Here is a 24,636-nt window from a genome sequence, read left to right as displayed (position 1 = left end):
ACATCATAAGATGCACTCACAGCAACCATGTAAATTCTGGAAAAAGCGTGAACGGACGAGCAAATCGCCGCCTCGCACACCTGTGAGACCGACGCATGATGTCGGGAAAAAAAAAAAAACCCAGGAAGCACCAATTGCCCTGGTCGAAAGTGCCGTGACCGGAAAGGGGGGCCCGCCCTTAGGAGCATAGGCCTGTATGACGGCCTGCCCGATCCACCGAGAAATGGTGGTCGACGAGACCGCCAGGCCCTTTTGTGGACCAGACACCGACACAAAAGAGAGTCAGAAGCTCCGAAATGGAGCCGTAGTAGGCTGGTATACCCGCAAAGCGCGTACCACGCCTAAAGTATGAAAGGCCGAAACCTCCTTCGGAAGAAGGGAAGGTCGCGGGCGCACCATCACCTAATCCTTATGGGGGATCAAGCATGGCGGCTTGCAAGACAAGACCGCCAACTCAGAAACCCCTCTAACAGAGGTAAAGGCCACTAAAGGGGCCACCTTCTGAGATAGTGTCAAGAGAAAATCTCTCTGATGTTTCCAAAAGGAAGGTTCCTGAAGAACCGAGAGCACCAGAGTCAAAACTCATGGGGGAAGAGATGGGCCAAGAGGGGAAAGTATATGACAAACCCCTTGCACACAAAAAAAGGGGACCCACCAGGGAACGGGCCGCAAAAAGGCCACTAAAAGAACACAGCCAAGGCTGAAATCTGCCCCCAAACGGTGCTTTAAGCAATTTTTAGATCCAATCCAAGCTTTAAAAACAGCAGGACCCTGGACATTGAAAGTACGCCCGTGGACGTCACTCCATCCCTTCGCACCAAGAGAGGTGCGACGGTAGATCCTCCGGAAGAAGACTACGGTGCCCTGTTGAGATGACCGAGTCAGACAGACCCTGGTCACCTAAAGTCTGGCTTCCAATAACCATGTTAAGCAAGTCAGTGACTGTACAACAGGAGGAAGTATGGGACCTTGAGACAGGAACCTCCTGCCCTGGCAATCGCCAGGGTGCCTCCGCTACCAGGCGCCCGATATCAGCGTACCAAGGACGCCGAGATTAATCTGGAGCGATTAGAATCATCGGGATCTCCTCAGCATCCACTCTGTGGAGCGGCCGAGGAAGCAACTACCATGGAGGAATGGCAAAAAATCACCGATACAGACAACACAGGGCCACCAGCGCGACTGACGCGTCTGTACAAGATCACTAGACCTGGCCACTAACTGACACCCTTGCGGCGGAGACAAGCTGCCAGGAGATCCATGCCATGTGAGGCTCACCTCCTGCAAGGGAGCCGAAACACCCCAAGCACAAAGACCAGTCGCCCTGGTCCAGCATCTGGCGACTCCAGTAGTCTGCCTGCCGGCATACCTGATGGTAGACTGAAGCCACGGCCGTGGCGTTGTCCGGCTGAAACCAGATTGGTCGACCACAAGGAGAAGCATAGCCTGATCGCCTAAAATAGTAGGACAATGAACAGTAGACAGCACCTGGTATTCCCAGGCGGTCTTCCACCAGGCACTAGCCAGGCCCGACCCTGGGTAGCTACCGAGACCAGACACATTCAAGGAGGTGTGGTCATAGGTCCATGCAAGTCCAGCGACTCAGGGCCGACTGGACCCCCCAGTTTTGTGAACCTCCAGGTTCACAACCCGTGAGCTGGCATTCGTCGTAAACACCGACCACTGGAAGGAAGGAACAACTTCCCGGACCGAAGAGTCGGGAATCTCTGTCACCAACTCAGAGAGACTCTGACTAGGTGGCGCACAGGAATCTAATGATTTCAGAGACAAGAGATTTTTACCACCTGGACAGTAGTTCCACTGGAAAACCAGGGTGTGGAACTGGGCATACAGTACCACCTTGAAGGAGGCTACCCACAGACCCTGAACCAGCAGGCGCCCGGAGAGAAGACCGATTGCGTGATGCCAATACCTTCTCCGCAGACTGAAGAGTCTGCAATTTCTCCAGGGGAAGAAGGACCTTTGCCACTGAGGAGTCTGGATCAACACTAGATACTCCTACGCTGAGTCGGAACCTAGCATGCCCATAATTTGAACCCTGGGTCGCACACATGTAGGGCAGGCTTGCTGCCACTGAGCTACACTTTCTGGCCTAAACGTTTAACATCCACCCGAATCTTCGGAGGGTCTGAATGGGAATAACCCATCCACTAGGTCGGAGACAGAAGCTGCTCTCAGAAGAAAGTCGTCAAAGTAGCCAATGAGGCAAAGCCTCGCTGTCCCAACAAAATTCAAATAAGTGCGAGCTCCTAGCTGAAAACCCATGGTGCTGACGCCAGATCAAAAGGGAGGGCCACAGGCTGACAGAGACCCTTCTCTCATCACGAAGCACAGAAAAAAACACTGTGACATGTGCAAAACGGGACATGCATGTATGCGTCCCTGATGTCCGAGGACGTCAGGACATCCCCCGGATGAAGCGCAGCTACCACCGAACAAATGGATTCCATGCGGAACTACCCGACGTTCACAAAGGTATTTAGGGCCTGAGGCCCATAGAAAACCCCAAAACTCTCGTCCTGCAGGAAAGGTAAAATTACCTTGCAGCTTAGCAAATCCCACACTGCCCAAGGCAGACCGACGTGCCGGGAGGGGAAGACACAAGGACAGAACTTTGTTCTGTGGATAGGAGGAAACCCTATCTAGTACTCCGAAGAGACCACCTCGCAGACCCACTAGTCGGAGAGCAGGGAGGTTTCACTGAATTGTGAACCTGCAAGCCGCCCCTCCCACCTAGAGACAGGGAGGGAAGGCTATATACATTGGCAGGATTTGGGTGCCGGCGTGATCGGCTTATGCACCCAGGGACAGATTAGTCCCCCAGCTGGGCCTTTGACGGCCTGGGAGGGTTGCCCCTAAATAATACACACACATAGTGTGTATGTATATTATGTAGGTGTATGCACACATGTCTTTGGAGGAAACCGGAGTACCCGGAGGAAACCCACACAGACACAGGGAGCGACAATGCAAGCTCCAGGCAGATTGGCGTCAGTGTGCAGATTCGAACCAATGACTCTTTTGCTGCCAAGTAATGGAGTTAAGCACTACACCACCGTGTGCATAAAACCATTCTGAAACAGACGCCCTGGATAACAAGGGCGCAGCATTCAATGAAGCATCACAGACCTATATGAGATGAGGCCCTGGACCAGCTGGTCCGCTAGGCTAATAACCTCAGGAGAGAGTCGGTGCTCCTCCACTGTCTGGTGCAAAATGCTCACTCTGTGAGTTGTATACAGCACTAGGGGTCAGGACTACTCCAAGATGGCCGCCGAGCGTTCAGAACGCGGCCACAGGAAAAAGGCCAGCACAATGTAAGCTGCGCCATAGCGTGGCTACGACAAAATGGGCGCCAATGGGAGTTTTCAATGTAATTGAAAAATCTCCCAAAAAATAGCGCCAGCGACCACTGAGACCCCAGTGTAGTGGCCACAATAGGCCGCAAGCCAGACCCCAGCATGGTAAACATGGAACGGGTCAGTACTTCGGATCTTCTATCAGTCAGATCCAGACAAGTAGGGGTTCCCGCCCGGCGGTGAGGGACTACAAAAGCCCTCAGTGGCTTTTCTCATTCCGCATCTCAGAAATTATCAAAGAAGGGCACAGAAGGAAAAAACCTACACAGCGGTCTGATTTGTGTGATCCAAAAAAGACCGAGCCCTCAGCGGAAACCCAGCTGCACTATGCAGCTTAGGAGAGTCCCTTGCAGCAGTAAAAAGCGCACCCATAAATGCCTTATTCTGCCTTTTTTTTTTTTTTTTTAACTAGGTACCTGGTCCATGGCTCCATAACAGAGCATTCCCCAGGGGATAACGGGGGAAGGGGGCACTCTTTTACCGCCCGCCCGCAGTCCACCCCCACCCTGGCACAAACTGTGTCCAGGACTAACAATAAAAACTCTGTGGGAATCACAGGTGCCAACACCTGCTGCCACCACCAGCATGTGGGGAAGGACCCAGATACTGACTCCAATATTTACATATAGTGTGTATTATAATATGCACACCTGTCCATACAAATAGACAAAAGCTCCTAGAGCCCTATTCAGGGCCTCTCACCCACTTGCTGCGCTGACCAGGTGTAACCAGGGGACTCCCTCAGGAGGAGACTGCACAGCGCTGCCTGTGAGGAAAAGAACCGTGAGGTAACTTTTGCAGGGACCTGTGTTTAAACAGGAAAAGCCTCCTAGGGCTGTTTTATTTAAGGATAAGACACAGATACAGCATAAAAAGCAAAACCGTTACAGGTGTCACCAATCAGTCAGCGTCTGCTGAAGTATAATCATAAACATCTGTGCTCATCACAGGGCTTTTTACCTCACAGGAAAGCCCAATACAAAAAAGAAAAAACACAGGCCAGATAACACAGTCCCCTCAGGAAGGCCCCCTCCCCCCTGACAGCGGCAATGTTAGCAATGCAGCAAGGGAAAGGAGCAGGGAAGTAAGGGGAAGGGACCCCCGAACCCCAGGAATGCCCAGCTGTACCAACCCACCGAAGCAGGAGGGACTGTACTTACCCGTCCAAGCGAGGACTCGCTGACGCATTCCTGACAGAACTACAACCGCAATGGAGGTAGCTGTCGGCCCGGTCCACTGTGATTGAGGCAACACCACAGCTCAGTCATATGTGGACCTCGGAGCAAAGCTCACCGGCCACCTCAGGAGTCATGAGGTATGGCGTGGCAGACCAAGCCTCTTTGCAAAGGTGTGCCCACGCTTGCTGGTCGGACTGAGTAGACTACAAGGATCTATAATATCCAGCCTGTCTCTCAGCCAACAGTTGAAAGAAGATTCTTCAAGAAAAAGTAAAGTAAAATAAAATAAAATTTCTCCTCAGGGCGCTGGGCCCAAAGGGAGCCATACGTCCTTCTCCTTTGCTAGGCAGAACGAAACTGAGGCTGCAAGCTGCAGTGAGGAGGGTTATGTCTGGAGGGACCGCCCCCTGGGCGGGGCTGTTCAACTCTGTTAATGTAACATGTATTTAACTATTTAACATGTTTCTGCCTAGTCCTCTCCTGTAAACAGGGAACATAACCCACTTGTCAAGATTTAAGGAGCTGTGTCCGTCCATGGACGATAAGAGAAATACATTTTTCTCCTCCACTGATTAGACTGCCTATAAAAACAATTTGTGAATGGTAGAAGGAATCCTGTGACTGATCATTCTCCCCATTCGAAGATCTTTACAAAATTTCTGCAGCAGAAAGAGGGCAGCCCTACAGAAAAGATTTCTACAGAATCCAGCAGTCTGTACATTGTGGGTCATAATTCATTACAGGCAAGTAATGTAACTAAAGTAAAAAACTAAACTTCAGCTTTAATGAGCTGGGTCTATCCCAAATGAAGACCGCTACCTCAGACACCAGGCAATCCATGGTGATGACCTGCCAACCCCTCTACCACACAGGAGGCGAGTGCCTAATATTTGCATGTTTCCCATTACCATGTACAGAAGGGTTGTGTCCATTCCTTCCACAGTTGTCAGAATACACTCCGCTCTGTAGAGTATTTTCTGTCAGATCCCACCCCCTGGAAACTGAGAAATAGGACCTGCTCTATGTATTCTGGAGGACAGAAGGCTGCACATCAAGTACAAGCTTATGTCGTAGGATTTGCATCATCACCTGGGCAGGCATCCATTGACACAGAAAGCAGGACTTGGGCCCACTGGATTTGATTGACAGCAGCGGGAGCCAACGGCTGCACTGCTAACAATCTAGCCATTGAGGAACCAGGACAGCGGCTGTGCTCGTCCGACAGAACCATTGGGTTCAGGCAAGTAAAGGGGAGGGGGGGTGGATGGTCTAGTGCAGAAGGTTTTTCACCTTAATGCATAGGGTGAAATACAGAGGGTTTACAACCCCTATAAAAATATACCCAAAAAAACAATAGAAAAACACCATTAGTAGTATAAAAAAAACAAAAAACCTCTTGCAAGCATCTGGACATTCATCCAAGCCGCTTCTTCACAATATCTCAACGTACATTGCAATCAGCAATAAAACCCTGCAACATACTTAAGGTTTTTATGTACACTTGAACTACTTTGACCGCAGGAAACCACAAAACGCGACAAAAATCACGCTGCGATTTTACGGCGGGTGGTCAAAACATTTTTTATCCTGAAAGCGATTCTTCTGTGTTCAAAAGAGGGAGGTTTCTTTGAGGCAAAGGAGGACAAAATAAAACATTTTACCCATCAAGGGATGGAGGTCTAAAACCATAGATTACCGGTTCAGTTTAATGAGAACATACAGCATTTTATATACATCTTATAATGTCAACATCATCGCGGCTCTGGCCAATCACAGCAGCGGAGCCAATGATAACCGGAAGTAGCTTAGTGAGACATGTCGCCGGCTAAAGCGGTATGCCGCGACCGCTGTGGGGGTTTTGATCCAAGGTAAGTAAATCATAATGAGCTAGTATGCCATGCTCATTAAGCCTTTGTCTTGCAGGTTTTATTTTTCCTTCCCGTGAGTTTACAACCACTTTAAGTTACAGTAAATGATTCACATGCAGTGAATGTCTGGAAGTATTTTTTACTGCTTTAAAAATGTGCCAGAGAGTGTCAGATCATGGCAGGTCTTTCCCACTCCCTTACATTACTATTGAACATGCCTATGATAGGCTGCCTCAAAGACCAAGAGGAAGATGCAGAAAGGGGTCGGTAGGCTTTAGGAAGAAGTGCAAAGCTTTGCCTGTCAGCCTATGGCCTGCCATTCAGAAAAAATCAGATGTAATAAAGTCGTTGCATGTATAAGCAAAGATGCCTGGACTTAATACTTGACAGGTCAGCAGCATTTTGTTTGCTTAAAGTAGTGGTCTCTAAACAAAGAGATGTAACATTTAACATAAAATTCTACCAATACCATAACAGTTAAATCAACTGGAAAAGGAATCAATTTACTTACATTTGGTTCAATAGACTGATAAAGTTCAACCTCATTTAAATGTTTAACATTATCAGCTCCTCCCAGACAGCTGCAAAATAAAAGAAAGAAAAGTTCAGAGGTCTACAAAATGTGTTGTCTATTAACAGAATAAAACCATATAGAAGGCAATGGTTAGTTGTAAGTTTAGATAAAGAACAAATGTGAACAAACAAAACATTGTTAAAATTGTATTGTAAACGATCACCTTGTTAAATAACCCATTCTGTTTAAAGTGGTAGTAAACTCTGTACTACCACTTTCACTTACAGGTAAGCCTATGATAAGGCTTACCTGTAAGTATAAAGAATATCTCCTAAACCTGTACGGTTTAGGAGATATTCCCCTCGCAATGTGCCGCTGACTGCAGTGGCGCATGCGCAGTGGGGATCTTCGACTAAAGGCCCGGCAGCCGCCGGACAGAAGTCTCCCGCGCGCACGTCATCGCCGCTCCCAGCCAATCAAATCGCTGGATCGGCGATACCCGGAAGACACGCCGAGGAAAGATAACATCTCCCTCGGCATGGACCAGGTAAGTTCCCCTAACCTCGTTCCAAGGTAAGTATTTCATAATGAGCTAGTATGCGGTGCATACTAGCTCATTATGGCTTTTGCTTTACAGGTATGAAAAAAAAAACACCAGCGGCTTTACTACCGCTTTCAAATGGAAATAGAAAGGCAAAACATTTGTTTATTAATAAGAAAAAACAACAACTTTTTTTTCTCCTTTAGGCCCCTTTTACACAACTTGAAGCAATGTAATCTTGAGATCTATGGACCTCAAGTCACATCAAAGCCAGACCAAAGTAGCGCAGGGACTACTGTGAAGTCGCACAGATATAAATGGTACTTTGCAGTCCCAAGTCACAGGACAATTCGCACAAGTGTGAAAGGGGCCTTAAGTGATCACATTCCCTCTGTTCTCATCTGCATAAGAGCTGGGGGGGGGACGGGACGAGAAGCAGCAGTGCACTGAGCTCCCCAGTGATTGGCTGTGCGGGGGGTCAGCACAAGTATGATCATTTGAGGAGAGTAGGCAGAGTTCCCAGCAGATATAAAACTGACCACGCTATGCTCATGCTTAGTGTAGTCAGCCCCCCCATATTTAAAAAAAAAAAAAGACAGGCAGGAACACCAGGGATTTCTCAAAAAGGAAGCAATACAAAGAACAGGACACAGCATACATACCACACCGTTTACTTCCTTTCTCATATCCAGAAGAAAAAAAAGTCTACTGCAGCGGCGCTCAGATCAAGTAATGTATTCTAGCAATAAATGCAAATTTTCATCCGATTGGTTAGGTCAGATGCAGGCCGATTTCACAACCTCTGACTCAGCCAGAGGAAGCTTTGTATTCATTGATAGAATACATTGCTTGCTCTGAGCGCCACTGTGGTAGACTCTTCTGTGATCCAGGTAGGAGACAGGAAGTCCACCAAGTGAGAAGTATGTTGGATTGAAAAGGTCTAGAGTGAAACTAGATGGAGAACTGCAAATGGAGGCTACCACAAAGCCCAGAACCTCTGCATCTAAACATGCTTGCTGCAATTCGTGCAAAGGTGCGCACCTAACGCAGGATCCAGTGCATGAAAAAAAACTTTACAAAGAACAATACCCTAGTACACAAACAGGTCAACAGATCTGGAAACTGATATATAGCCCAGTGTAGCAAGATGATTAGAGAGATACAAATTTAAAAAAAGATAAATATTTTGCCAGAGAACAGATCAATTTGCTTAGGACACTAGCAACAAAGTGAAATAGCGAGTGGGCATGGTTATAAGGTGTACTCTAAAAGCACTACTAGAATGTTTGTTTCCATTTTTCAAACACTTAAAAAGGTAGCCAGCATACAACCAATGACCTATGAACCCAAATTGTGCATCTGTACTGTACGATTATACCAGGGTTTTTGGTTTACCTGTAAAATCTTTTTCTTGAAGTACATCAAAGAATGTAGGGTTTCTTATTCATGACTACTGTATTTGGGTTTTGCTGCCACCTACAAGTGAAGGGCCACTGGTAAAAAAAAGGCAGGGCTTGCCACCTAGGTAAAAGCCCTCCCAGCACAAGTTTTATAGCAAGCAATGAGGAACCATACAAGAGGTGAAATATTCATGTGTTCTGTGATGTATGCCAAGAAAAGGATTTGACGAGAAATCCTAATTTCTTTATCACACATCACAGAATACAGGATTTCCTATTCATGGATATTGACATTGTTCCAAAAGCACTGAACAAGTGCAGATGACAACTGAACAGGGAAACCCTCCACTACAGAGGCAGGAAGCATCAGAAGCCTATTTTTCCACTCCTGGGTTTAAGGCTGAACAGCTGTCTGCTCTGTGACAGCCAGGGTAATGCTAGTGTGGCATTGCAAGTAGTCCTGCACTATAACATACCCAACCTGGACTGAGGCTTTTGGAGGGGACTAGCCTTCTACCCACTGATTATGGCCCATGGGAGGAGACCAGAGATTTTGTCCGCTTCTCTCAGTCAGAGCATGGAAAAGAGCTCAGTTCAGCCTCTGATCCCATGAAGAGAGCAGATAATTCTCTAATATTGGACAATGTGATGAACACCAAGAGCAAAGTTTGGATTAATCCTTTGAATAAAGACAATAACTCTTCCTTTCTGGAGTGGATGGAAAGTTGTTAAATTAATCTTGCACGGGTTAGGCCCCATGTAAACGGGACACTGCTAAACGTACGTTCAGAGGCAGTTGGATGTTTCTTTCAACTGTCCCTGAACTCAATGTTATCCTATGTGATCATGTATACAGTCTCATTTATTGCCGTGTTTAACAGCGTTTCTTTGAAAGTAAAAAAAAAAAAAAATGGGTTTAGACGCAGAAGATTTCCATGTTTCAGACGCTATATGCGGTAACCCTCGTTTATAGGAGTTTTTCGTTCTTAACCATTTAAAAAGAGTTTTTTTTTAAACGCTCCTAAAACGCAAACGTGCCAAAACGCAGCTAAACGTGGCATGTAGACGCAGAGAATTGACATTTTAACTGTGGGTTACCATCTGTCAAGTTTAATCATTTAGTAGCAGTTGTAAAAACGTCCCGTGTACATGGAGCCTTAATGGTCAGAGGAAATATGATGGCACTCCTGTATACTGGGTTAAAGAAGCTTCACTTGGGACAGAAATATTTATCAACAATCTCCCCCAAGAAATGTATTTAACTTTTTCAGACTGTTAAAACATTGTAGGAGCTTTGTCTTATGATGACTTGTCTAATGAACAGATTATACAAGTGAAAGCAGGTTAATGAGATTCAGACAGCCCTGGGTCTTCTCTCTGGGGAACTGGTGCTGAACTATCAGGGTGAACACTGCCGAGTCACAGACTATTCGGTAATTAGCTTACTGTTTATGTAGATCACCGTTTGTTGATATTACTGCTTGACGTTTGCATTGTTTAGGATACGATCAAGCTCTGATCGTGTGTGGTATAGTGTCTAAGTTTACAATAAAGTCAGTTCCAGTTTGCACCCAAACTAGTGTCATCTAGTTCTTGGGTGCAATCCTCAGCTATAATACCCGGTTTCTAGAGTGGAGGAAACTATTATGGCAGAAGAACACATGTGGGGTGCCAGGCAGTCAATCACATGTACCATTTAAAAAGTCCCTGGGACTCAAGTGGTTAACACTCAAATGGGACTATTGTAAAAACCTTATATTATTTTGCGGAATATTTACCTGAAAGTAAATTTATTTTTCTCAAAGTCTAATTTTACTTCTTTGCTGTCCTCAACACAGAACTCCACAAAAACATAATCCCTCCTATCGTACCACTTCGCAGATGCTGGTTGCCTGTGGCAAGAAGAAAAAATAAAATTAATTTACAGAAATTGACAACACAGCATCATTACATATTATGAATACAAGCAGTGTTAATTCACATTTTACCAATACAGAGAATACACAATAATTTTAGCTTATTACATTTGGGAAAACGCACTGAAAGCTGACAATTTTTTTAACCAGATGTCAGAGCGGCAAGTAAAACCCTGAGACTCCTATGTTCCCCCAAAAAAAAAAAAAACCTCTGATCCCTTTTCTACATATAATGCTACATGATCTCCCCCGTATTGTGTTAATACAGGGTTCTGTAGCTCTTGACTGAAGGACCTCTGTTTTAAACAAAGTTTTTTTTTTTTTTGTAGATCACCTTGAGTGCCTAAGGCGACGGATCTTACTACATTTTGAAAAATTAAACCATATTCGTACGAGACAATTCTAAAGCTGGTCAAAGGCAATTCAAATCTCGGCTGGTTCCTGCTGATCCGGCCAAGATTCGAACAACGTATGGGCAGGCTCAATATACCCAAAGTTGATCAATTGATCACCCTGGGTACAACCAGCCTGTCAGATTTATAATGTGATCATTGCTAGCGGCTGTGCACAATGGCTCTGCGGGAGGTATTCCCCTCTCAAGAACACCGGAAGTGTTGATGAGGAAAACAAACCATTTTCTTTTCTGCAACCCATGTTTCCAAGAAAGAAAAATCGCTCCATCCATGGCCAACCTTGTTCATACCATGTGCCTCGAGACAAGTTCCAAACATGAGTGTATCACATCAGTAAAAGAAGCAATAGTATCCATAAGCTTTGATGAAATCTCAGCCGAAGGCATCTCTTCCAGATCCAATTCTACAGAAGAATGGGGGGTTGGGAATCAGTTAACACCTCCTCAAGCAGCATGAGGAAAGTAATGCTGCAGGGAATGGTTTCTGAACCCACAACATATGGTCCCAAAAAAACAAGATCTTGTCCATAAAATTATACATGGTGGCAAAAAAAGCCTCTAGATAAGAAGAGGAAGGGTGAGAGGCTAAAAGGCCCAGAGGAAGGCAGTGAATCAGACGGGGCAACTGTCAGAGTTGGTACTAGGGACCTGCTGAGACCATTATCACCCCAGAGCCTCGAGCCAAGTCTGACTCTTTGTTCCTACACTTGTGATCTGCTATGCATAATGCAAAATCTCCCAAAGGAAGGGATGGATGCCAGACACCATAAGCTGCTGACCCCAGAAAAGCATCTAGGAATCCCTGTGCTGTACTGTGGGAGCCAAAAACCTTGGGTACCAGCCGAGGAGGAAGAAAATGGTGCACGCACGCGCCACTAAACTCCAAGATGCACAGGTGCTATATAATAGAAGCAGTGCTGCAGCCTTGCAACAAAAGACCAAGAGACAATGGTGCCAAATTTAAATAGCCAGTTCTCCCACTCCAAGCCCTGTGACAATGTTGAATGCAGAATGTTAAGAACGAGCCACAACATGGCTTCTCCCGCCATGACAAGTATACTCCTGAAAGGGTCTTCAGGGATAGGCCTCCACCTCCAGGTCATAGACCTGTAAAGTACCCTGTGGCCAAGAACTCTATACAGCATGTGCCAATATGAGCACCTACACCCACTGCTCAAAGAGAAGTTACAGGCTAGCCCTGCATCTTCTCCAGGCAAGGTCTGGGTATGGTCCCCCGAGGCTCGGTTGAGGAGTCAATTGATTTGGAATGTGCAAAAGCATTGCCATAGCTAGGGTGCAGCCAGAAATTCTGATAGAAGAATCTTTAAGAGCAGAGAAAAAAAATAGGATTTTTGTACTCACCGTAAAATCCATTTCTGCGAGTTCATGGACAGACACAGCAGCCTTGACCTTAGGGTTTATATCCGCTCTTCTCCAGGAGAGGTTTAGGCAGAACTGGCATTTAAAGTGTCCTTATCCTTATGGATGACTAAGTAGGGAGCCTTGCAGGACAAGGCCGCCAGTTCAGACACCCGTCTGATCGAGGTAATCGCCACCAGAAAAACCACCTAAGACAGAGTCAACAAGGGAATCTTCCGAATGTCCTCAAAGGGAGCTCATTGAAGCACCGAAAGGACTAAATTCAAATCCCATGGAGGCAGTGGAGGGCGCACAGGAGGGGCCACATGCCGGACCCCCTGCACAAACGTGCGTATCAAAGAGTGTGCTGCCAAGGGACGCTGAAAGTAAACAGCTAGAGCAGAAATCTGGCACAAGTTGGCACTGGCAGGTTTCACAGCTGATAGCAGTGTGAAACTGCTCTCTGCAGGAGAGAGAGAGATGACAAATTCAGCGTGACATCGGAGGTGGGCGTTCCACAGTTATCCAGGCAAAGATTGGGCTGTTTAAGAAAGGGGCGGGGCCACATACACGTAGCGGCACGCCCAGATCCCATCGGCTGGTGTTGGATAGCTGGGTCCCACCCACCCCAATACCCAACCTCAATTATGACAGCTCCTCTCTCTCCATAAAGTTTCACACACCGCGGCGCTGCTCTGCCGACAGAGTGTGGAAAAAGGGAGAACCCCACGTTCCTTCTCCACACTCTGCTGGCAGTGGTGCGGCCAGTGTTAAATATGTGTTAAATATCGGCCCAATTTGGATAATAAATCGGCTGATGTTGATTTCTCCAAAATGGCCAAATATTGGCCGACCTCTAAAAAGGATATTCCCCATCTTCTACAGCACTCCGTGTTAAGGCATTTTACCGCAGTCCTAGACTCCCCTGATAAACATGAGAGAGTGGAAACTAACACAGGCCGCACCTTTAGAAGCCTTTAATAGGATGGCTCTAGAGCCCGCCAGATCATCTTTACATAAAAGCTGGTCACAGGCTGGAAACAGATACCAATCTTGTTTTAACTCCTTGAATAACAGGACATTTATAAATGCACTTTCGTGGACAAAGGGTTAAAGACAAAATCATGCGTCATATACTGTAGGACTAGGGCCCCTTTCACACTAGGACAGGGTCGGCGGTAAAGCGCCACTATTTTTAGCAGCACTTTCTGTCAGATTTGCAGTGCTATTCGGCCGCTAGCGGGGCGTTTTTACCCCCGTCAGCGGCCGAGAAAGGGTTAAAAACCACCGCAAAGCACCTCTGCAGAGGCGCTTTGTCGGCGGTATAGCCGTGGTACCTCATTGATTTCAATGGGCAGGAGCGGTATACACACCGCTCCGAAGATGCTGCTAGCAGGACTTTTTTTTTCAACCGTCCTGCTAGCGCACCGCACCCTCTGGGCTTTCACACTGGAGACACAGCAACGGCCGTTTCAGGTCAGTTTACAGGTGCTATTTTTAGTGTTAGAACGCCTGCAAACCGACCCAGTGTGAAAGGGGTCTAAAAGCAGAATTTGCTGCATTGTCCATCAAAATGAATCACTACATTTCCACCACAAGATATTCTTCGTTTTACAGGCTGAACTTCACGACCTGATTTTTTAACCACCTTCTGCCGGCCGTACGAATTTATACGGCCGCAGTGTGGATGCCAATTGCCGGGAAGCCGTCTATACATGGCCTCCAGCCACTGGGGGCGCGCGAGCGCAGCCGCATCACTGAGATGCCGATGCGCGTGCCTGGCGGCCGCGATGTCCGCCAGGCACCCGCGATTGGCAGATACACAGACAAGGACGTGGATCTGTGTGTGTAAACACACAGATCCACGTCCTGTCAGGGAGAGAGGAGACCGATCTGTGTCCCTTGTACATAGGGACACAGATCGGTCACCTCCCCCAGTCAGTCCCCTTCCCCCATAGTTAGAAACACTATATGCAGGGTACACATTTAACCGCTTCCTCACCCCCTAGTGTTAACCCCTTCCCTGCCAGTCACATTTATACAGTAATTGGTGTATATTTATAGCACTGATCGCAGTATAAATGTGAATGGTGCCAAAAATGTGTCAAAAGTGTCTGATGTGTCTGCCATAATGTCGCAGTCCCAAAAAAAAAAAAAAAAAAAATCTGTCCTCTATTTTGTAGGCGCTATAACTTTTGCGCAAACCAGTCGCTTATTGCGATTTTTTTTTTTTTTACCAAAAATATGTAGAAGAATACATATCGGCCTAGACTGAGAAAAAAAATGTTTTTTTTTATTGGGCTATTTATTATAGCAACAAATAAAAAAGTGAATTTTCTCAAAATTGTGGCTGTTTTTTTGTTTATAGCGCAAAAAAATAAAAACCGCAAAGGTGATCAAATACCACCAATAGAAAGCTCTACTTGTGGGGGAAAAAAAGGACGTCAATTTTGTTTGGGAGCCACGTTGCACGACTGCACAATTGTCAGTTAAAGCAACGCAGTGCCGGAAGCTGAAATTTCACCTGGGCAGGAGTGGGGTATATGTGCCCAGTAAGCAAGTGGTTTAAGTGGATGTAAACCCAAATTATTAATATTTTTTATGTCAATGTACAGTATAAGATTTCCTATCATCTGTGCCCAGTCTTGCCACAGAGTTAATACAGCTCTGAGCAATCCTCTTTTATTGTTCAGTGAAATAAAACGGACTTACAGAGGAAAACATTAGTCCGTTCCGGCCCCTTGCTGTGAGTGACATGTTATTTACGTATCTCATGCACTAGCCTGGAGACAAGCATTATTTTTTAATTCCCACTCCTTTTCTGAAGTCATGTGGTGACTTTTCTGGATTTTGACTGGATGTTAGTGATCCTAGCAGAATTTAGTGTAAGGAATACATAGAAAAAATGCATGTTGACAAGGAGAGTGTAGAGGTGGGCGGAGAGTCTGACATTACGACTCCACCCACCGAGCTCCAGACAACAGATCCACCCACAGAATCTGCAGTTTTTCAGTTCTTATAACAAACAGAGGGGAGATATTTGACAGGTAAAGATTAGGGTTGTCCCGATACCACTTTTTTAAGACCAAGTACAAGTACCGATACTTTTTTTTCAAGTACTCGCCGATACCGAATACCAATACTTTTTTTTAATGTCGTGTGACAGCGGCACATGTGTCAGTATGTTTTTTTTTTTTATCTTTAACAATTTTAACAGTGTGTTTTTTATTAATTTTTTTTATTTTCTACAATCATTTTTTTTATTCTTTTGTTTTTTTATTCTTTATTTTATTTATTTATTTTTTCAACCCTGTTGGGGGGGGGGGCGTTGGTGAGATATCAGGGGTCTTAACAGACCTCTGACATCTTCCCTTTGAGAAAGGGACTAGGGACACATGTTCCCCTGTCCCTTTCTCAGCAGCATCAGCTGCGCTGGAAAAGAAAGGAGAGAAGACAGCGTCTTCTCTTCATTCATAAACTGAAACATGTCAGTGATCACTGACTGTCCATTCGGAGCAGTAAGGAGCCGGATTTACCAGCTCCTACCCTGCTCTCCATCCTGACATTTCCAGGGGGTGGAGGAGGAGCACGGAAGGGGAGAGGAGCACGGAAGGGGAGAGGAGCACGGAAGGGGAGAGGAGCACGGAAGGGGAGAGGAGCACGGAAGGGGAGAGGAGCACTACACGGCGGCATAAATGGAGAGACAGACTGCAGCAAAACGGAGGGGGGCTGGAGGACACGGGACAGTCAGCGGTGATCGTGTATGGGGGAGTTACAAGCACCGATCACCACTAATTGTGAAACAGCTGAAAGCCGCGCAGGGGGGGTGTAGAGAGAAGCGGAGAAATTAATTTTAAATCTACCCTGTTTCCCTGAAAAAAATCCCTACCCCAAAAATAAGACCTAGTGTGATTTTCGTGGATGGCTGCAATATAAGCCCTACCCTGAATATAAGCCCTAGTTAAAGTCCTTGTAAAAACATGTAATCCGTTCTGTAAAAAGATTATATAAAGACCCGCCAGAGATCTTCCCCCCCCTTCGACTGACGTCAGTGGTCCCTCCCTCTGCAATGCTCGGAGCGGGGCTGAAGTCAGTGGGGATCTCGGCCCCTCCCTCTGCAGTATTTGGCATGACGTGAATGGATGATGTCTCCTGGGACACACACAAGATCCCAGAAGACACCGCTCCCCCATTCCCCAGGAGGTAGCCGGGAAGCAGAAAAAAGAAGACGGACCGCGGATCAGGAAGTGGCAGATTAGGACGATTTGCCTAGCAACAGGCACTTCAGGTATGTATGTTACATACGTTTTTTTTTTTTGCAGCATTCTAGAATATTTTTTTTTCTTGGTGGCGCTCCGTTTTAAGATAGTCATTGTATATACCGTAAATAAATAGGACATCCCCTGAAAATAAGCCCTAGTGTGTTTTTTGTAGCCAAAATTAATATAAGACCCGGTCTTATTTTCGGGGAAACACGGTATACAGCGGTGATCGGTGCTTGTAACTTCCCCACGCACTGATCACCGCTGACAGTACAAGTATCGGGTGAAGCATCGGGAGCATTTGCCCGAGTACAAGTACTCGGGCAAATGCTTGGTATCGGTACCGATACTAGTATCGGGACAACCCTAGTAAAGAAACATGCAGGAGGCATGTATATCCTTATAGATCAGCACTATGGCAGTAGTTTAGAAAGGATGAGAGTGGGTTTACATCCACTTTAACCTACTTCCTCTGAGCACAGAAATTCAAGAACCTGCCCTCAGCCTGTAACCAGGGACAAGCTCGGGTAAGTGGACATGAGTCTGAACCTGCATGCGCTAGCCCACCAAGAGCCATCACTGTGGACAGCCAATCATAAGCAGCCAAGACATTCCCCAACCGTACACTACTTCCTTTTAATAAATACCATAAGAGCCCATTCACACAGGGGCGACTTGGGACCCGACTTGAAGTCGCCCCAAGTCGCGCTGTTAAGAAAATCAATTGAAATGAATGGAGCCGTCTTAATGTACACTACTAAAGTCGACCTGACTTCAGAAAGGGGTCGATCCGGTTCACACAGGGGCGACAGGCGACTCTTTGCGAGGCGACCCAAGCACACACCACAGCGCGACTTCAAGTCACTTCCAGGACAGGCGACTTTCCAGTGGCCAATCAAACTAAAATCAGCTCTGTGGGAGGGAGGAGTTTGCCCTAAACTATTTTCACTTCCTGAAAAGTCGCTGCAGTAAAGACAGTGATACGACTTCTGAGGCGACTTCAATTGAAATCAATGGATACAAGTCGCCTAGAAGTCGGATTGAAGTAGTACAGGAACCTTTTCTGAAGTCAGAGCGACTTCAGTAGTGTACATTAAGACGGCTCCATTCACTTCAATTGATTTTCTCAACAGAGCAACTTGGGACGATTTAAAGTCGCCCCTGTGTGAATGGGATTCTGTACTACTTCAATCCGACTTCTATCCATTGATTTCAGTGGAAGTCAGATCACTGTCTTTACTGCAGCGACTTTTCAGGAGGTGAAAATAGTTTAGGGCAAACTCCCCCCTCCCTCCCTCCCACAGAGCTGATTTTAGTTTGATTGGCCACTGGAAAGTCATCTGTCCTGGAAACTACTTGAAGTCGCCCTATGGTGTGTGCCTGTGTCACGTCCAGGTCTACTCGCCCCTGTGTGAACCGGCTCTAAGGGCCCTTTCACACGTGCGGACCGTATGTCCGCATTTTCATCCGTCCGTTTGTGGATGAAAACGGGACATACATGGGTCCCTATGTGATTACGGGTATGTCAGTGTTCATCCGATCCGGCAGACGGAAGAAAAATAGGATTTCTTCCGTCTGCAAATGCGGAGGCAGACAAATTACGGGTGTCAGCGGATGTTCATCCACTGACACCCGTAATTTGTCCGCCTCCGCAAAGATCTGCATTTGCAGACGGAAGAAATCCTATTTTTCTTCCGTCTGCCGGATCGGATGAACACGGACATACGGTCCGTGTTCGTCCGATCCCCCATAGAGGAGAGCGGAGGAAAGACAGGGCGGTCCCTGCAGTGTGCGGGGACCGCCCCGTCAGCTGCCAACTCAGCGGGGATTTTACAGAGGATCCCCGCTGAGCTTTGCGAACACACGGAGCGGATCATTACTGATCCGCCCCGTGTGAAAGGGCCCTTACAGGTGACACCAACTCTAGTGACGCCACACCCTTCCCTAGGACCGGTGCCTAGAACTGGATGGCACACAAGTTTGGTTTAGGGGGTACATTTTTTCATATTCCCCATCTGTTTATGGGGGAGATGATGTTTGGCTCACAATACTGTGTTGGGATTTTTTTTTTTTTTTTTTACAAGCCTTGCAGTGCGCTTCGATTGTCAAGCAATGCAGTGCAAACCAGGCCTTATGTCCAGCATCAGAACAGTAGGTCTGATCTGGTTGGATTTTAACCCTACATTTACATAAAGCCTTCAGAGTTCTATCAGCTCCCGCCATTTGCTGGACTTTAGTGAAACCAGGTAGATTTCAGGTGTACACGATTTCTCTTTATCGATCCACATATTCAGAGAAATCAATGACTTCAGGCGCCGCAAAGCTGCCAATATTCGGGCTGATTCAGCAGGCGAATGATGATGGCCCGGTAGCGGTAAGTGACCCGGCGTCACGTGACCTGAGGAGAACAGGTGTCACCATGAGCGGGGCCTATCCCCTCCGCCGTGAACACAGGCCAGGTATGGCATTACACAGGGATGCGCGCTCTAATGAATGGCCGTGTAAGCGGATTAGCGGCTCCGGGCGGACAGAAGCTTCTGGAGACAAAGATGGTCGGGGAAGAGGGAGCGGCTCCCCCTCCGCCATCACACTCCTCTCCTTACCGGACAGATCCGAGAGAAGGGAGAGTCCGCCGGGTCTGTATAGGGCGGCTCACAAAGCGGGCCCCGGGTCATCCTCACTACTCTGTCCCCGCCCCATCTGCACCCGGCATGGCGCAGGCCTCACTTTTACCACTCCCCGCCACCTCCGTGTAACGGGAAGGCAGACGGCGGTGCCTCGTACTCACATGTTGGTACAGTTCCCCCGGCTTTCCGTGCACACTCCACGCTGCTTTTCTCGTCAAGTCCGCTGCACGCTTCTCTACTCCTCCCCGTACTCTCCCAGGCCCAAGTGACGTCACCGAGCGAAGGGTGGAGACTGGCCTACGGCTCATTCTGAGGTGGGGGAGAGCGCGCAGTCTCGCGGCATCACAAAAGAAAAGTGAGAGGTGGTGACGCCCCGCCCCCTTCTCCTCAACCGCCGCTCTGGAAGCTGAGCGCGCCGTACAGAGATGTTGGGGGCGGGGTGTGCCGTGCACGCGGCTTCTATAACGTTCCAGTACTTTCTAATGGCTGCTAGGGGACTGTATGAGATGTGTACTAGAAATGGCCGCTGACTTTTTTTTTTTCTTTTAATGATTTGCGTTTTTTGGACGTCAGGAGAGTCAGAGAGGACGGACCTGTGTATTGTAGGGCCTGGTCCGTCTTCTTCATGTATCTCTTTGTATGGAAAAGGGGCTACCAATGGACGAGTATAGGATAGGCCTGAATGAGGCGCCTGTAAGACCTCTTGCATGCAGGGCGTCAGTTTACCCTCAGAACGCTTGGTAGGAGAAACAGCAGCTTAAAAGTTCAGTAAACACTGAATATTGCGCATGTGTTTATCCACTTCAATGCCAGCCACTTATACAACTTCCTGCCCAGACCAATTTTCAGCTTTTAGCGCGCTCACATTTTGAATGACAATTAGTGGTCCTGTGACACTACTCAAACTAAAATGCTACAAATTTCCCCCCAGCAATGGTGCTTTCTTATGGTGGTATTTGTATTTGGTATTTCACCTCTGTGGTTTTTATTTTTTGCACTACAAATTTAAAAAAAACGAACATTTTAGAAAAATACGTTTCTCTTATTGTCCATGGACCGACACAGCTCCTTAAATCTTGACAAGTGGGTTATGTTCCTGTTTACAGGAGAGGACTAGGCAGAAACATGTTCGATAATTAAATACATGTTATTTTAACAGAGTTGAACAGCCCCGCCCAGGGGGCGGTCCCTCCAGACATAACCCTCCTCCCTGCAGTATACAGCCTCAGTTTCGTTCTGCCTAGCAAAGGAGAAGGACGTATGGCTCCTTTTGCACCCAGCGCCCTGAGAAGTTTTATTTAATTTTTTTTCCTTGAAGGAAACTTCTTTCAACTGTTGGCTGAGAGACAGGCTGGATATATAGATCCTTGTAGTCTACTCAGTCCGGCCAGCAAGCGTGAGCACACCTTTGCAAAGAGGCTGGGTCTGCCACGACATACCCCATGACTCCTGGGGTGGCCGGTGAGCTTTCCGCTCTGAGGTCCACATATGACTGAGCTGTGGTGTTGTCTCACTCACAGTGGATCGGGCCGACAGCTACCTCCATTGCGGTTTTAGGCCTGTCAGGAATGCGTCAGTGAGTCCTCGCTTGGACGGGGTAAGTACAGTCCCTCCCGCTTAGGTGGGTTGTTACGGCTGGGGTTCGGGGGTCCTCCTATCCTCCCTCCCCTGCTCCCTTTCCCTCTGCTGCATTGCTAAAATTGCCGCTGTCGGGGGGGGGGGCCTTACTGAGGGGACTGTGGTGCATCTGGCCTGCGTTTTCTGTGCTGGGGGTCTTTTTACTGTGAGGGGTTTTTACACTTTTTAACCTAAGATAGGCTTTCCCTGTTTAAATGCAACGTTTCGCTGCCATTTTTTAGATGGCTTTCAATTGCAATGAAAACTACCATTGGCGGCCATTTTGTTGTAGCCACGCTTTGGCGCAGCTTATATTGCGGTCGGCCATTTTACTGTGGCCATGTTCTGACCGCTCGGCTGCCATCTTTGATGAGTCTTTGGCCTCTAGTGCTGGTTCCTACGGTGCACAGATACCTCACGTTTTTTTCTTCCTCTTCACACGCTGTGTACTGAGGGCGGGCAGCGGCGCTGTGCAGTCTCCTCCTGTGAGAGTCCCCTGGGTAACCCCCTGGTCAGCGCAGCAAGAGGGCGGGTTTTATTCTAGCCTGAATAGGGCCCTAGGAGCTTCTGTTTTTTGGAGTCAGTATCTGGGTTCTTCTTCCCCAAACATGCCTGATGTGGCAGCTGGTGCTCCTGCACCTGGGTTTCCCACAGACACTTTGTTGTTAGTCCTGGACACTTTTGTTGCCATGGTGGGAGCGGAGTGCGGACGTAAGGAGGGTAAAAAGCTCCCCTCCCTCCGCTATCCCCTGGAGAATGCTCTGTATCAAACCAGGACCTAGCTGCGGCTCAGGTTCCCGGTTCTGTTTTATCTGGAGCCGTGGACCAGGTACTTGGGTCGGGCATGACAAGGCACTTGTTGGTGCGCTTTTCAATGCTGTAAGGGACTCCCTTAAGCTGGATAGTGCAGCTGGGCTTCCGCTGAGGGCTCAGTCTTTTTCCTGCTGTTCCCTTTGATAATTTCATAGATGTGGGATGGGAAAAACCGCAGAAGGCTTTTCTAGTCCCTCACCGCCTGGCGGTTCGGTACCTCTTTTGAGGAGAGCCTTTTTTTAAAAAGTGGGTTTCTCCTCTGGTGGTGGACCCTCCGATTGCCAGGGTGTATAAGGTTACCCACTCTCCCTGTTGTGGGAACCCCTGCTTGTATGGATCTGATAGGAGATCCGAAGCACTGACCCGTTCCATGTTTACCATGCTGGGGTGTGCCTTGCGGCCTATTGGGGCCACTACTGGGGTCTCAGTCACTCACTGAGTGAGCATTTTGCACCAGACTGTGGAGGAGCGCTGGCTTTCTCCAGAAGTTATTGGGCTAGCGGACCAGCTGGTCCAGGGTCTTGTATATATCTGTGATGCTTCACTGGATGCCGCGCTCTTGATATCCAGGGCTTCTGTTTCAGAGATGGTTTTATGCCGCTTCCTCTGGTTGGAATGCTGGTCTGCTGATCAGGCCTCTAACATATGCCTTGGAGGATTTACCCTTCAAGGGTGGGAGGGCTTTTGGGTCCTCGCTGGACGACATTATGAAGTATGTCACTGGAGGGAAGAGCACTCTCCTCCCTCAGTCCTCCAGGGGGAAGGAGCCCCGCCGTCAGCCGGGTCCTTCCTTTCCCACACTGAAGCAGTATTTTAGTCAGTCAGGGTCCGCGGGCAAACCCTCCCAGGCCGACTAAGGCTCAGCTGAGGGACTAAAACGCCCCTGGGTGTGTAAGCCGATCACGCCAGCACCCAAACCCACCAATGTATGTAGCCTTCCCCCGCCCATCTCTGGGGTGGGGGGTAGGCTTTGCAGGTTCACAGTTTGGTGCACCTCCCTGCCCTCCAACCAGTGGGTCTGCGAGGGGGTCTCTTCGGAGAGTACTAGATAGGGTTCCTTCCTATCCACTGAACAGGTTTTTTCCCTCGTGTTAGGGACGGATGCTCTCTCCTTCCCGTGGGATTTCGCTCTGGCCAACGCCTTCCCTCCTTTTCCCCTCTTGCCTCTGGTAGTTCGGAAATGTATTCAGGATCGGGCAGAAGTGGTCCTGATCGCCACCCGGTGGCCCAGGAGGAGTTGGTTCTCCTCTCTGAAGGCCCTCTCTGTGGATCTTCCCTGACCTCTGCCAGAACGGAAGGATCTACTCCATCAGGGACCAGTATTGCATCCAAACCCTCAGATCTTTAATTTGGAGAGTAATGATTGTAACTGTCAGTGGCTTGCAATGACTCTGTAATGTGTGGTCCTAACACTAAACAATGAGTGTCCCCACAATGGAGGCACATGCATTCTAAAGGATAGATAAGGGCAGGTGGACTGAAGGTGAGCCACCCCTCCTTGAAGGTGCAGGAGCACAAACACCCAGCATGTAGCACAATGGCTGCAAACCACAGGTGAAACATAAACGTGTCCACTGCCCCATCTATAGCTGGCCAAGTTTGGGGGATATAGCTCCGCGGGATTAAGTGCATAAACCGTTTGGGGGGGAAAAACAAAAGGCTTTTATTTACGAAAAAAAACATAAATAAGGCTTTTCTCAGCACACAGGGGAAAAACTATAACACAAAATATGCTTGGCTTCAGCATCAAATAAAGTCTGCTTGTCTTCAGCACAAAAATAAATCAAAGCAAAAGCACATACAGTTTGTTTGTAGATGGGTCTTCGCCCCCGAATTTCAAAAGTCCTTGCTGTGTTCTTAACAGCTCCCAGCATGCGCCCAGCTCATCTTCGCAAGTGCAAACCCCATACTCCTCCATACACCACACCTCTAGTATCACTTCCTGTTTTATGGGCTATTCTCTGGAAGTGTTAACCCCCTGAACACTCTCACAGCTTTCTTTAAAAAGGGACTATAGCCCAAATAGTGGTGTATAGCACCCATCCAGGACCCAACCCTGGTTTCCTGTACATATCCCCCCCCCCTCTGCCTTAACGCAGAGGTGTTGGAGACACCACTTGACATCATACAATGGACTCGGGAGAGGACATCGGCATTCTGATGTCTCCCGGGTCTGTGCTCTACCACGGAATTGAACTCCTGGAGAGAAAGGTAAGGTCTCATCCAGGTAAGGGGAGCGTGGTCTGACACCAAGCGAAACTTCCTACCCAGGAGGAAATATCGTAGTGAGTCCAAAGCCCACTTGATGGCCAAACACTTCCGCTCCACCACCGCATAGTTTCTCTCAGCTGCCGTCAGCTTCCTACTAAGAAACATACATAAGTGTGTTCAAGGAAGTGTCCCCCAATATCTATGCGAAAAATTTAAATGACACAATCCCCATCACGTTCTCCACCAACCAAAAAGTACTCCAGATACCCAAGGCCAGATACAAGTCCAAAGTAGAACAAAGATTTGCAGTCCAAGGACCTAAACTGGAACGCACTTCCAACCAGCATCCAAATGGAAGTGAATCACCAGGCCTTCAGAAAAAAACTCAAAACCCATCTATTGAAGGCAAAATACAGTAGGGAATGGATACCAAGCGCCCTGAGGCGATTCAGTTCGCATGTGCTGCGCTATATAAGTTTCTCACTCACCATCCATCCATGATATATATCCAGGATATAATAGAGGGACTGGCAGTGAG

General features: G+C 47.7%; 1 protein-coding gene across 1 annotated transcript in view; it reads right to left on the bottom strand.

Annotated features, from left to right (window-relative positions):
- The window catches only part of PTGES3 (prostaglandin E synthase 3), a 32,155-nt gene extending 12,411 nt beyond the window's left edge, over positions 1 to 19,744 (bottom strand). The window contains exons 1-3 of the mRNA XM_040341029.1: positions 19,619 to 19,744; positions 10,660 to 10,773; positions 6,938 to 7,007 (exon numbers count right to left, since the gene is read on the bottom strand). Of these exons, the coding sequence (XP_040196963.1) occupies positions 6,938 to 7,007; positions 10,660 to 10,773; positions 19,619 to 19,620 (186 nt within the window). The 5' untranslated portion in view covers positions 19,621 to 19,744. The remainder of the gene's footprint in view (positions 1 to 6,937; positions 7,008 to 10,659; positions 10,774 to 19,618) is intronic.
- Between the last annotated feature and the right edge of the window lie 4,892 nt (positions 19,745 to 24,636).

The sequence above is a fragment of the Rana temporaria genome, chromosome 2 (genome assembly GCF_905171775.1).
Source record: "Rana temporaria chromosome 2, aRanTem1.1, whole genome shotgun sequence".
Lineage (NCBI taxonomy): Eukaryota > Metazoa > Chordata > Amphibia > Anura > Ranidae > Rana > Rana temporaria.
Note: the sequence above shows the minus strand (reverse complement) of the source record. Positions and strands in the feature narration are given on the sequence as shown.